General features: G+C 42.8%; 1 protein-coding gene across 3 annotated transcripts in view; it reads left to right on the forward strand.

Moving 5' to 3' along the window:
- PPARGC1A (PPARG coactivator 1 alpha) overlaps positions 1-14,264 on the forward strand; it is a 523,380-nt gene that overhangs the window by 476,895 nt on the left and 32,221 nt on the right. For all 3 annotated transcript variants that reach the window (XM_087875545.1, XM_060688913.2, XM_060688912.2), the window contains 4 exons: positions 2,891-3,095; positions 6,807-6,839; positions 10,082-10,127; positions 10,241-10,314. In XM_087875545.1, coding sequence (XP_087731671.1) covers positions 2,891-3,095; positions 6,807-6,839; positions 10,082-10,127; positions 10,241-10,314 — 358 coding nt within the window. The remainder of the gene's footprint in view (positions 1-2,890; positions 3,096-6,806; positions 6,840-10,081; positions 10,128-10,240; positions 10,315-14,264) is intronic.

The following is a 14,264-nucleotide window of genomic DNA, read 5'->3' on the forward strand; positions in this document are numbered from 1 at the left end:
AGGTTGTAGAAAAAATGCTTTTAAAAGGCTCTGAAGATCCTAGCTGAGTTGCCTGATTGTCAGAGGCTTCGGTAGAAAAAAATGCTTTTAAAAGACTCTGACGATCAGGCAACTCAACTGGGATCATCAGAGGCTCTTAAAGGCATTTTTTCCCCCCTACAACCTCTTCAGCTAAAGAGGTTGTAGAAAAAATGCTTTTAAAAGGCTCTGAGGATCCCAGCTGAATTGCCTGATCGTCAGAGGCTTCGGTAGAAAAAAATGCTTTTAAAAGGCTCTGACGATCAGGCAACTCAACTGGGATCCTCAGAGCCTTTTAAAAGCATTTTTTCTACCGAAGCCTCTGACGATCCCAGCTGAGCCGCGTGATCATCAGAGGCTTTTTTTTTTTTTTTTTACTTTTAAAAGCATTTTTTTGGGCGAAGAAAAAATGCTTTTAAAAGTAAAAAAAAAAAAAGCCTCTGATGATTGCACGGCTCAGCTGGATATGGGGGCGGGGGGCAGGGATTTTTGCTACCGGTTCTCCGAACCACCCGCCTCCATCAATATCGGATCGGGCGATCCGGTCCGAACCAGGAGCATTTCACCCCTGCACGCATGCAATACAGCTGCATTGCTTTTATTTTGAAGGCAGCTGTTATTTGTTTGTTTGTTTATTTATTTAAATTTATGCCTGGGCATGCCTGCGTGCCCACATACTTTCACAGCCCAACTGGTTCAGCCAGGGGTGAAATTCACGTACCTTCTCTACTGGTTCGCAAATGCTTGCTTTGCTCACATGCGCTGTCATCTGCACATACGCAAAGCCTTCTGTGCAGCGCAGAGGCTTTAAATCATCCCCAAAAAGTGACGTCGTGACGGCGTGGGTGGGCGGAGCTTCCCGCAGCCTCCACTAACGGTTTGCCCAAGAACTGGTTGAATTTCACCCCTGGGTTCAGCCCTTCATCACAGTCCCAGTTTCTCCTGCGGCTTCTTGGAAAAATTAATTGCCCACCCCTGGCGCAGAGGTTAGCCCACAGGATTTTCTAAGCCAGGGTGAGTGGCATACTGGCTTCAAGATAATGATACCTTTGTAGAGAGAGGGAAAGAAGGAGCATTGGAGGGGTTGATTTATTTTCCATCTGAAACGCCTCTGCCTAGTTTGAATTTAGTAGAGGGTCACGATGGCTAAGCATTTAGACGCTGAGATTGTCAGCTGGAAAGCTGACAACCGAGGTTTGAGACCCGCGTTCTGCGCGACAGGGCGAGCTCCCGTCCTTGCCTCAGCTATGCTGGGGGCTATCAATGTAAAGATTTTAATTGGGTTTTAAATGGGATTTTAAATGTGGGGTTTTATAAATTGGGCCTGTCATTTAATAATTTTAATTATTTTTAAATTTTGTCTGTCTTTGTGCTTTTAATCAGGCTGTACACTGCCCTGAGTCCTTCGGGAGAAGGGCGGTATAGAAATAAAATAAATAAATAAATAATAAAATAAATAAATATGCCCACCTAGCAGTTCTAAAGCATGATAAAATAAATAAATAAATAATAAAATAAATAAATACGCCCACCTAGCAGTTCGAAAGCATGCGAATACGAGTAGATAAAATAGAGCTATTCTCCACGTCCCAAGTTTTTTAGGTAGCGTGTGAATATGCCTTTTAAAATTAATGTTGCTACTGTTGTTATAAGGGGGTGCGATGGCTCCAGAGTTAAAGACACTTGAGTTTGTCAGCTGGAAAGCTGTCCCCAAAAGATGCTGCTTTTTCAAGGAGCAACTGGACTTTCTGTTTTTTCCTTTGAAAACGTTTCGCTTCTCGCTCGAGAAGCTTCTTCAGCTCTGAGCTGAAAGTATATTGGCATTTTTACAGCCCACTCTTCGTTTTTCTATGTGCAGAGTAGATGTAGTTGCCCTTAAAAATAGAGGCCTGATTTGATGTCCAGGCCTGGTTCGCTCCTCTGCCAGCCATCCAGCTCAAAAGAAGATTATGCTGGTACCTGAGAAGAAAGCTCTGTGGTGGCCATTGATTGCTTGAGCTGCTGGCAGCGGGTAAATCTGTTAGCAACCTGTATTAAGCAATGTTTGTCTTGCCATTCACTGTAACTGAAAACAGAGCGTTTAGGGGCACTTAAGAGAGTTGCGAACAGGTTGTAAGACTTGAGCAATCAGCATCAAATTAAGCTTTAAACTCTTCCTCTGTCTTTTTTTCCTTTCCTGCTGGTAGCAGTGAAGGAATTGTAGGCCCTTATGAAGTATATATATAGTGCTGCCTAGAAGCATTGAAAGGGACGTGGAGGCTCAGTGGCTAAGATGCTGAACTTGTCAATGGAAAGATCGACTGTTCAGCGGTTCGAATCCCTACTGCCGCGTAATGGGGTGAGCTCCCATTACTTGTCCCAGCTTCTGCCAACCTAGCAGTTCGAAAGCACGTAAAAAATGCAAGTAGAAAAATAGGGACCACCTTTGGTGGGAAGGGAACAGCGTTCCGTGCACCTTTGGCGTTGAGTCCTGCCGGCCACATGACCACGGAGACGTCTTCAGACAGCGCTGGCTCTTAGGCTTTGAAACGGAGATGAGCACTGCCCCCTAGAGTCGGGAACGACTAGCACCTATGTGCGAGGAGAACCTTTACCGTTTACCTTTAGAAGCATTGAAACATAAGACGGAAATAAAAAGCAGCATTGAAGCCATTTAGGAATTTTAATGTCATTTTCCTTCTTTATTCTGCAAATAATTATTCACAGCTCATCGATCTAGTGGCTTAGACTCGACCCTTCACTGCTAATCAATCTCTCTCTTTTTTTTCCCCCTAAATAACAACAACGCTCGGTATCCATCCTGATAAGGTTCAGCTCCCTAATTTCACCCTTTTTTTCCCCCCTCCTCTTTCGCTGTGACTCATTTCCCAAGACTGAGAATTCATGGAGCAATAAAGCGAAGAGCATCTGCCAGCCTCAAAAGGCACAAAGACGTCCCTGCTCAGAGCTTCTCAAATATCTGACTACCAGTGATGATCACAGTCAGGCCAAACAGACAGAAAACGGCAACAGGAACAGGGACAAGTACACTTCTAAAAAGAAGGCACTCTTGCATTCTCAGATGCATCATTTACAAGGTAGGTAGCTGACGAGCAGAAAGCATTTTCGGGGAGGGGGAGTGTCTCGTTTGTCATAGTAGCACGTGGCCAACCCTGGAAGACACGGTGAAGCATAGATGTAAAGTGAGGGGAATGCAGAAGAAGTAGACAGAAGAAGCAGACAATGATCTCCAACTCCTGATGGAAGAGGTTCCTTGGTTGCTCGGACCCACCATTCTATCCCAATGTGTTTACAGATGTTGGGAATCATTTTCTTCTCGGGCATGGTGGCTCGGTTAAAGACACTGAGCTTCTCAGATGGAAAGCTTGGGTTCGAGACCCAAAGCGCCACGTGATGGGGTGAGCTCCCGTATCAAGCTTCAGCTCTTGCCCATTTAGCAGTTTGAAAGCATGCATACAGATCTCTTTAAGCCAGGGAGACCGGTTTAACTAAGCGGGATATGTTTGTAGAGAGAGGGAAAGAAGGAGCATTGGAGGTGGTGACTTCTTTGCCATCTGAAATGCCTGTGTATTTAGCTGAGTGGTTAAAGACGCTGAGTTTGTCTGAGCTGGAAGCTGACAGCCTGGGTTCAAGACCCAAGCACCGTATGACTGAGTAAGCTCCTGTCCTTGCCTCAGCTGCTGCCTACCTAGCAGTTGGAAAGCATGCACATGCGAGTAGATAAATAGGTACCACTTTGGTGGGAAGGTGACAGCGTTGTGTGTGCCTTTGGCATATAACCATGCTGGCCACATGAACAGAGACGTGTCTTCAGACAATGCTGGCTCCTTCGGCCAAGAAACAGGGGTGACCACTGTGCTCTAAAGTTGGACACCCACTGGACAGGGAAACCTGTACCTCTTTCTTTATTTTCTTATGGACATCTCCACCGTTAGGCAGAGTGAAGCAACTGCCAGCAATAGCTCATGTGTAGATCCGGTGGAATAACTCTGGCCGTAACCCTCGGAAGGGAGATATGGATTGTCAGGTTTTCTACTCTTTTGTATCCGTTGGGCAAGCTGGAACAGCTTCTTCTCCCCGTGTGTGTATTTTTAACCAAACTAGAAGGCAAAAGGATTGTTTAAACCAGCAATATATTCCTTCAGAGACCCTCAAAAACCGTTTTCTTGCAGCTTTGGAATAGGCGATAAATGTATCATCCCTATTACATCTAAAAACTCTTCGCCATTTTATTGCTTTCTTTTCTAAGCCGTGTCAAGTTTAAGAACTAAAAAAAAACCACCAAAGGGTTTCTTTATGGCCAACTAAACATCTGTAATGAAGTTTAGTATCCTCTGGTGTGAAAACGTTTGTTACTATTCCTTAGTATTGTAAGGGAAGGGGAATTGCAAAAGTTGGAGGCTTTGCCCCCTGTGTATTGTTCTGTTTCTACAGCTAATTTCCCCCACCCCCAGCAATTTATGACCCCCGAGAAAAGCTTCATTTACAAATATCGCTTCTTGAGAAATGCCTCTCCTTTTTTTTCCCCCTGCTTCCAAAGTCCTACTCTGACACTTGAGCACAACATCTGGAGCTGCAGTGTCATTGATTGAGAGAAATTGCTCTGCAGTTGAGCGTAGTGGCCTTTTCTTTCTTTCTTTCTTTCTTTCTTTCTTTCTTTCTTTCTTTCTTTCTTTCTTTCTTTCTTTCTTTCTTTCTTTCTTTCTTTCTTTCTTTCTATGATCTCTGAGTTAGGAGCAACCAAAATTCACATTTCATGCCAGGCCCATCAACCCTGGTTTTATGGTGTCCCAAATGGTGATGAAAGAAGGATGCAGGTTTTTTTTCTACAGCTAGGAATCTATTAAATCAGGGCAGCACTGAGTCCTGCTGTAAATGGTACGTAATGACAGTTGTATCTCTCTAAAGCCAGCAACATTGGGTTTTTATTATTTATTATTTACGTTGTTCATTAAACATGAAACTCGGTCAACTGAACATTCAAAAATGCATCACAAATACCATTGACTGGTGCTAATGGTTGATACGGGTTGCTGCAAGTACCGTCTTAAGATGTACGATGTTCCGAGTAGCACAGTTTTTTGCAGTTCCGCTGGCGTTATTGCAGGATTATTATTATTATTATTATTATTATTATTATTATTATTATTATTATTTAATCTTTAGTGAGATTCACAGCCTTTGAGGCTGGTTAATAGCTCAGCAGCTCGAGTCCTAACCAAGGACCTAGGAACTGTTGTTGTTGTTGTTGTTGTTGTTGTTGTTATTACTATTATCATCATAATCTTTTATTCATTAAACAGGAAACTCAGTCAACTGAACATTTAAAACGTATCACAAATATCGTTGACTGGCGCTGATGATTGATAAGGGTTGCTGTATTATGGTTATTATTTTTATTATTTTTATTTATTATTTAAGATTTCACCTCCAATTCAGTTCACAGTCTGGGGCTAGTAAAAACTTAACAGTTGAAATCCTAACCAAGGACCTAAGAGCTGTTAAGGTAACGTCTGAGTATATAGGCAGTTCCGAGTAAGTGTTGTGACCCAGGCTCACTTAGTCATTACAGGACACAATTGGTCTCAAACAAAACTATTTTATTAGAACAGCTGAGAATTACTTCATTCCCAGTTTAGTCCAAATTAATTGCAAAACAAGTCCTTCAGAAAAAGTCCTTCGGGCTTATCACAAACCTTTATCTTCTTTGGCAACCTGCCAAAGGCCTTTCTTGGCAAAGCCCCACAAAGTTCAAAAACAAGAGATGCCGACTGGAAAACAGATTTAGCAACGTTGCTTTCCTACAAAGAGCCCAAGAGCCTTTGCTGCTCTTTTAAGCCTTATGGGAGGGGCCAATCATCTCCTGGCCTTACTCCTGAGTCGTCCCTTTTGCTTTAGCTGCTCTTGCCTTCTGGCAACTCTGCGCATGCGTGCACTAGGAACAGGCTCCTCCTGTTCCTCTGCCTTGCTGATGTCTAACTCTGGAGGCTCCGGATGCAGCACCTTCCTCCCAGATGGCCCCATCTCTGCCTCCGATGCAGAAACCTCGTCCGGCCTTCCCCAGACTCCAGGACTGGCCCATTGTCCCCCCCAGTCTCCTCACTGTCCAACTCCACTGCCAGCTCCGCAGGCTGCTGGCGGACCACAACAGTAAAATGGGTTTTTTTTGCAAAGTCAGAATATTCAAGTCTGATAAATTCAAAATTTCCAGGTATCCTTTGGGTATTGCTCCAAGGGCTCCTATTACTATTGGTACAACTATTGGTTCCTTCCTCCACCATCACTCAACTTCTGTGGTTGTTGTTGTTTTGTTGTTTTCACAGTTTGCCAGATTTGTAGACTGCATTTGGGCATTTTTCCCCACCTAGTGAGTCTTTCTCAAGAAGCTGGGATGGGCAGATATTGTAGTGTGATGGTATTAAACCATCATTCAGAGCATATAAACCACCATTTCCCAACCTTAACAATTTGGAGATATGTGGACTTCAACTCCCAGAACTCCCCTTGCTATTGTTATTATTAATATTTTAATGTTTTCCCCTAGCAGGGCATATCAGATCTGGGCTGCAGAAATCTGGAGAACCTTTAGCTGGGGGAAAAAAAGATTTTCAATTCACTTTGCTAACTTCAGGATAGTGGTCATTCAGGATTTTTTAAGCACACAATAATTTAAGCCCGTAAAAATGGATTCCACTTCGATTCTAGGACATTTCCTCTATGGAAATGAAAGAATTACAAGGTTTTTTTTAAAAAAAATATTTTAATTATTGTATTTCTGTGTCGTTTAGAGAACGAATGTTATGGGGCACCTGCTAAGCAGAGTAAGTATTTACTAATTTACTGGCTTCCTTTACTTCACAATGAATCCTCTCTTCTGAATTCTGTTTGGTTTGGGGAAAACTGTTGGTAGACGTTTTAAAAGTACCCTGTTTCCCCGAAAATAAGACCTAACCTTAAAATAAGTCCTAAAATGATTTTTTCAGGATTTTTTTTAAAATTTGATTTATATGCTGCCCTTCTCTGGAGACTCAGGGTGGCTTACAAGGTGTTAAGCAATAGCCTTCATACTTTTGTATATTTATACAAAGTCAGTTTATTGCCCCCACAATCCGGGTCCTCAATTTACCTACCTTAGAAAGGATGGAAGGCTGAGTCAACCTTGAGCCTGCTGATATTCAAACTTACAGTAATTGCAGACAGCTGGATGTTAATTACAATGCATTAGTCTGCTGAGCTATCCAGGCTCCTGGTTGTAAGCTCTATCCAGTAGGGCTTACAATACGAGGATGCTCGTAATGTAAGCTCTACTCCCAAAATAAGCCCCAGTTAAAGTTGTCATCCAGAGGGATGCATTTAGTACTGTATTTCCCCCAAAATAAGACCTAACCAGAAAATAAGCCCTAATGCATCTTTTGAAGCAAAAATTAATATACCACCCAGTCTTATTTTCGGGGAAACATAATAGTAAGGAAGAGTCATGAAGCTGGAACCAATGTATTCTCCCAAAAGGTGAACACTGCTTCATCCGGAGGCTTCATTTAAAGGCAGGACAAAAGACGGGGGAAGGAATAGAGAGGATTTTCTTCATTGATCCCCAGTCCAAAGTAAATCAATAGTTTTGATCCTATATGTTTATCGAAGCCCAATGACTAAATGCCAATGTTGAATTTCTCAAGCCTGTTCTGCTCGCTGGGGAATGAACCAAAATCAATCTGACGTTCATAGAGTTACATTCTGGATGGAAAAGTCTTCTTACCCTTAATGGACACTCTGCAGAAGATTGACTCAGGAATGTTTTAGTGCAGGCTGTCCTTTTCCACCCCAATCCTAAATATGTCAAGCAGAGACATCAGCGAGGAAGGACGACATGATTACTATAGGCAGAACTTTACAATGTTTTCTTAGCCACAGTAGAATAAGCGCAGGAGGAATCATCTATCTCCAGTCTACAACACCGAACCTTTTAATTGTTCCAAGAAGGCTCCACACCTATTTGCACCACTCAGGTAGCCCTGAGGACACAGATAAACCTCCAAGTGCCCTCAACGGCCCTCTAAAAGGATGCAGATGACCAGCTGTCTGCAAGGAGTATAAACCCTTCCCTTTTATCCCCCCCAGAAATTGCTGCTTCGAAAAATATGAGAGTTCTGGTTTGCAATTTCTCAAGTATTGGCGAAAGCAGCCAAGGTTTTTATTCTGGATTTGTCCACGGAGATTCTCCGTCATCCAGGTCCTGGTTGTCCCAAAGGTGATTTTTCAAAAGGCCATGGGACTTTGTTGTTCCTTGAAGACGTTTCACTTCTCATCCAAGAAGCTTCCCTACTTCTACAGAAGCAAAATGTCTTCAAGGAACAACAAAATCCAGTTGCCTTTATTCTGGAATGTTTTCTTAATGAGTCTCCCACCTATTAGTATTTGAGATTCCGGCACATTTTTTGCCCGATTGGGCTTATTATCAGGGGATGTCTTATTTTGGGGAAATCAGGGTATCTGTCTATGTCTATCTATATCTATCTATCTATCTATCTATCTATCTATCTATCTATCTATCTATCTATCTTTCTTTCTCTATCTAATTTATCTCTATCTATCTATCTTTCTATCTATCCAGCTCTATCTATCTATCTATCTATCTATCTATCTATCTATCTATCTATCTATCTATCTATCTATCTATCATCTGTATCTATCGTGTTTCCCCAAAAATAAGACCCTGTCATATATTTTTTTGAACCCTGGAATAAGCGCTTGGCCTTATTGCCATGCACTCAAAAGCCCAATTGGGCTTATTAGCAGGGGATGTCTTATTTTTGGGGAAACAGGGTAGATAAATATAAATATTTTTTATAAATTTATACATTTCTCATGCCCACCAGTGTAATATATCTGTGTGCCAGAGCTAATACAAAGAATCTTCAACTTAAAACAGGTCACTTAGTGACGGTTCAAAGTTACAATGGCACTGAAAAAAAGTGTCTTATGACTGTTTTTCCACACTTATCCGACCATCGAAGTATCTCCACAGTCAGGTGATCCAAAATTCAAATGCTTGGCAACTGGCAGGTACTTATGACGGTTGCAGTGTTCTGGGGGAATCACGTGATTTTGCGACCTTCCGGCAAGCAAAGTCAAGGGGGAACTCTGGAATTGACTTAACGACTGTGTTACTAACTTTAACAAATACAACGATCCACTTCAGAGAATCGTTCAGAGGAGAAAAGTCGTAAAATGGGGCAAAACTCACTTCACAAATGTTTCACTTAGCAACCTAAATTTCGGGCTCCGTTGCGGTCGTACCTCGAGGACTACCTGCATAACATGAGTTGTGCGGCCTGCTTCTGGAAACGTCTTGCTTGTGCGCTTCTTGCTGTTGGGTTTGAATTACAAACGCTGTCGATTTCTTCTCCCCAAAAGAAGAGCCTTCAGCAGATATGGAGGAATGAATGAATGCAGGATGTAGGCAGCAAACCTCACACTCCCTTGTTCTGATGGTGTTACCTAGCTGGGTAACAAAACGTCAGCAAGAAAGCAGCCGAGCTCAGAGAGCACCAAGGAGTTCCTACATTGTGTCATTTCTTTGGAGAAAGAAGAACTGAAAGGCTCGGCTTTGTTTTCGGCTTAACGACCACAATATGAGCCCTGAATTTCTGTCGCTAAGTGAGACTTAGCTCGTTAGGGGAGATTTGCCCCATTTCACAAGCTTTCTCGACACTACTTAAGTCAATCGCTGCCGTTGTTGAAGGTTGTTAAATGAATCCGACAATTGCTGGTCAGAAGGTCGTAACCGTCATAAATACGAGTTTACAAGCATCCGAATTTGGACCGCGGGTGCACGGCGTGTAAGTATGAAAAGAAGGCAGAAGTCACTTTTTCTTCAGTGCCGCCGTAGCTTTGAACAGTCATTAAATGAACCGTTGTAAATCAAGAACTACCTATCTATTGCGTTCGGGCAAAATTCCACGCCTCTCCATCAATAAACCTCAGGTGCTGATGTGCAGTTTTCTACCTTTTTGCAAGTGTTTCATATTTTGTTTTCCTCTCTCTTTTCCCAACCGCCTTTCAGCCAAATCAATGAATTTATCACTTCCTTTGACGCCGGAGTCGCCAAAGTAAGTATCAAAGAATTGCAAATGCGTCTAAGAGGGTGGGGGGGTTTTTACACCTAATTTGGCTACAGCAACTCCATTTCAGCTTGTTTTTATAAATGCGGCCTATCTTGCAGTGATCCGAAGGGTTCTCCATTTGAGAAGAAGACTATGGAAGAAACTTTGAATGCTGAACTCTGTGGAACTGCAGGTGAGACACACTTTTCTCTGCCTTGGCCGGAGGGTTTTTTACGGACCGCTTGACGTTACGAAGCCCGCAACGATGCGTTATGATCGCCTTGTAAGAAATTAACTTGGATAGCGTTGAAGAATAACTTTTCCTCCCAGCACAATTCTCTGTGATGAGATCTGCTTTAAAAAAGGGACGATTCCCTTACTTGTCTAGACTAGGCTAGACTAGAATATTGAAGACTAGAATATAGGATATAGAATATAGAAGAATAGAATATAGAATACTAGCTGGACAACCATGCTTTGCTACGAAACTATGTGCTCAGGCTTGATAAATTGACACTGACAGCCTGAAACTTAATGTGGAATGTGTAACTCCGTAGCATCAGAGTGTATTAATATAATGCAACTGGCAGTTGGAACAGAGGTGGAGGGGGAGTAGAATGTCCCAGCCCACAGCATCCATCGGTATTCATCTGGCTAGCATCCTGTCAGTGTGTGAGAGAGTTGAGGGGTGTTTGGAAACTCACACAGTATTTGCTGTGTGAGCAAGAAGGAGACAGGAAGGAAACTGGCCATGGCTTAGCTCAAGTGTTCTGTATTAAAGCTGCTTTTTGCTGTGAAAGTGAAACTGAAAGTGAAACTCCTCTCCTCTGCTTGTGTTTTGCATTTGGAATAGACTTCTTTTCAGGTGGGAAGGGGAAGTAGAACTCCTTAGCATCGGAGCGTGTTAATAATAATATAGGAAATACTAATGCTCTGATGGTCATTTTGAAAAATCCTTTCTTAGTGAGCACCTAGAAGCCAAGAGAAACATACATGGCAAATTTCAAGTTTGTAGGCTTTACGGTTCTGGAGATTTTGTGATTAATGCGTGAGTGGTTTTCGCCTTTATATATGTATATAGATAGAGTAGAGTGGTGGAGTGGAGTGGAGTGGAGTAGAATATAGAGTGGAGTGGAGTTTAGAAGAATAGAATATGGAACGGAACGGAACGGAACGGAACAGAACGGAACAGAACAGAACAGAATAGAATTCTTTTATTGGCCAAGTATGATTGGACACACAAGGAATTTGTCTTCGGTGCATAAGCTCTCATTGTACATAAAAGATATAAATGATAAATCATGATCATAAAAATACATTCATCATAAATCATAAGATACAACACTTAGTGATAGCCATAGGATACTAAATAAGCAATCAACATGAATCATACTAGGAAACTAAATAAAACAATATAAATCGTAAAGATACAAGCAACGAAGTTATAGTCGTAAGTAGAGAAGGAGATAGGTAATAGGAAAGGTGAGAAGAAGAATATTAATACAATCTTACTAAATAGTTTGACAATGTTGTGGGAATTAGTTGTTTAGCAGAGTGATGATATTGGGGAGGGAAAAACTGTCCTTGTGTCTAGTTGTTCTGGTGTGCAGTTGCCCAATAGCATCGTTTTGAGGGTAGAAGTTGAAACAATTTATGTCCAGGACATGAGGGGTCTGTAGAGTGGTGCAGTGGTCTAAAGGTGGAGCTCTCACCGCACGATCAGGAGGCTGTGAGTTTGATCCTAGGTAGAGGCAGATATTTCTCTCTCTGGGCAACTTGACAATATATCTTCTGAACAAAACTCCGCACTGGCAACAGGGAGGGCAACTGGCCATTAAAACACTCAGCTCCATTCAGTTGCCCAGACTCCACCCCGCAAGGGATTAGGGGGGTCATTAAAAGATGATGATGATGATGATGATGATGATGATGATGATGATGATGATGATGGTATGAGGGGTCTGTAGATATAGTGTAACATTAGTGGGGGGAAAGGAATGAGAGTTCATTTTAACGGTAATGGGTTTGTGGCTCCCTGATGGCTTTGCGATGCCAAAATATATATTTTTGTGGCATTTTCCTTTGCTGTCCATTTTTGGGACTCTCTCAGCTAAGTCTCCACATGCATGTTGGACAACATGGATAGAGAGGAGCTGTTTGCGTGACGAGCCATCAAGGGGTACTGATGACCAAGTTTGGATTTTGATGCTTTGGGCTCTTTGGTGCGTCAGAAACTTAGATAGAATCTGTATATTCTAGGCGTACGTACCTACAGGTAATCCTTAATTTATGAGAGTTCATTTACTGACAGTTCAAAGTTACAACAGCCCTGCAAAAAGTGACTTTCCACACTAACGACCGTAAGTACAGTGTCCCCAAGGTCACATAATCAAAATTCAGATGCTTGGCCAATGACTCATATTTATGACGGTGGAAGCATTCCTGGAGTCACTTTTTGTGACCTTCGAAGTCCAAGGGGGAAGCCAGGTTCCACTTAACAACCGTGTCACTCGCTTAACAACTGCGGCAAGAAAGATTGTAAGACGGTAAGCAAAAGTCACTTCACAATGTTTCACTTAGCAACAGGAATTTGGGGCTCCATGGTGATTGTAAGTCAAGGACTACTTGTACAAAGTTGAAAGTTTTCAGTGAATTGAAAAAGAGATTTGAGGAGTTCTTAACCTGACGATACCTATCCAGTTAAGGCCTAAATCATGTGTTGAAACCAGAAGCATCCATGGGAGACGGGAGTATCACAGATTCAAGATGGTGGCCACAATCATTGAGCCAAATTCCAAACTCTTGTTATGTGTATTGTAATTGAGATCAGGGTGACTTCACAGATACACTGCTAGTTTTCTTGGTAGTAATGTGGAAATGTTTTATCGTCTTATTCATCATTGCTAACACCAAAGGATAGTGTCTATTTGCCTTCCTTCCTTCCTCTCTCCTTCCTTCCTTCCTTCCTTCCTTCCTTCCTTCCTCCCTCCCTACTTCCTTCCTTCCTTCCTTCCTCTGTCCTTCCTTCCTTCCTTCCTTCCTCCCTCCCTACTTCCTTCCTTCCTTCCTTCCTCTGTCCTTCCTTCCTTTCTCTCTCCTTCCTTCCTTCTTCCTTCCTTCCTCTCTCCTTTCTCCCTCTCTCCTTCCTTCCTTCCTTCCTCCTTCCTTCTTCTCTCCTTCCTTCCTCCCTCCCTCCTTCCTTCCTTCCTGTCCTTCCTTCCTCTGTCCTTCCTTCCTTTCTCTCTCCTTCCTTCCTTCTTCCTTCCTTCCTTCCTCCTTCCTCCTTCCTTCTTCTTTCCTTCCTTCCTTCCTTCCTTCCTTCCTTCCTTCCTTCCTTCCTTCCTTCCTTCCTTCCTTCCTTCCTCCTTCTTCTCCCCTTCCTCCTTCTTTCCTCTCCCTTCCTCCTTCCTTCCTTCCTTCCTGCCTGCCTGCCTCCCTCCCTTCTCACTTCAATGTATGTATATTAGGATCTATTTGCAGCTTTGATATGGCAAATTGAAAGCTCTATTTTTTTTTCTTTCAAGAGTGTTTTTCTTTCACCTGTCTTTTGCAGGTGAAGAGGTTTTCCCAATGCGGCTGTTCTTTCTTTCTTTTTTTTTATAGCTTTCAGTTATTTTTAAGCCAAGGGGCATATTTTAACAACAGTCTCCTGGTTTATTTAGGTCAGGGGTCAGCAACCTGCAGCTCTGGAGCCGCATGTGGCTCTTTCATCCCCCTGCTGCGGCTCCCTGTCGCCAGTCGGCTCCACAATTGATAGGGCTTTCGGTTAGGACAGGTAGAGGAAAAAGGACGTCATATTAGGAGGAGACTCTATGGTGGGGGAACCGGACTTCTGGTCAGCTCCAGAATTGAACAGGGGGGCTTCCGGTTAGGACCTTTGTGGCTCTGAGTGTTTAAGGTTGCCGACCCCTGGTCTACGTGCAGGTAAACCCGTACCAATGCTGCACGTTTTACATCCCTTCCTCAATTCTGCCGCTTCTCTTAAGAAGACGCTGCTAGGAAGCTTATGCAGCTGCTTCCATCTCCTCCGTTTGGAAAAGCAAACGTCTTGGGTAACTCCCACTTTAGCTGAAAAGCAATAACCACACACACACACAAACACACACAAACACACACAAACACACACCCAACCCGACCAAAATT

This window comes from Pantherophis guttatus, chromosome 8, assembly GCF_059756535.1.
Source record: "Pantherophis guttatus breed Tessera chromosome 8, ASM5975653v1, whole genome shotgun sequence".
NCBI classification, from domain to species: domain Eukaryota; kingdom Metazoa; phylum Chordata; class Lepidosauria; order Squamata; family Colubridae; genus Pantherophis; species Pantherophis guttatus.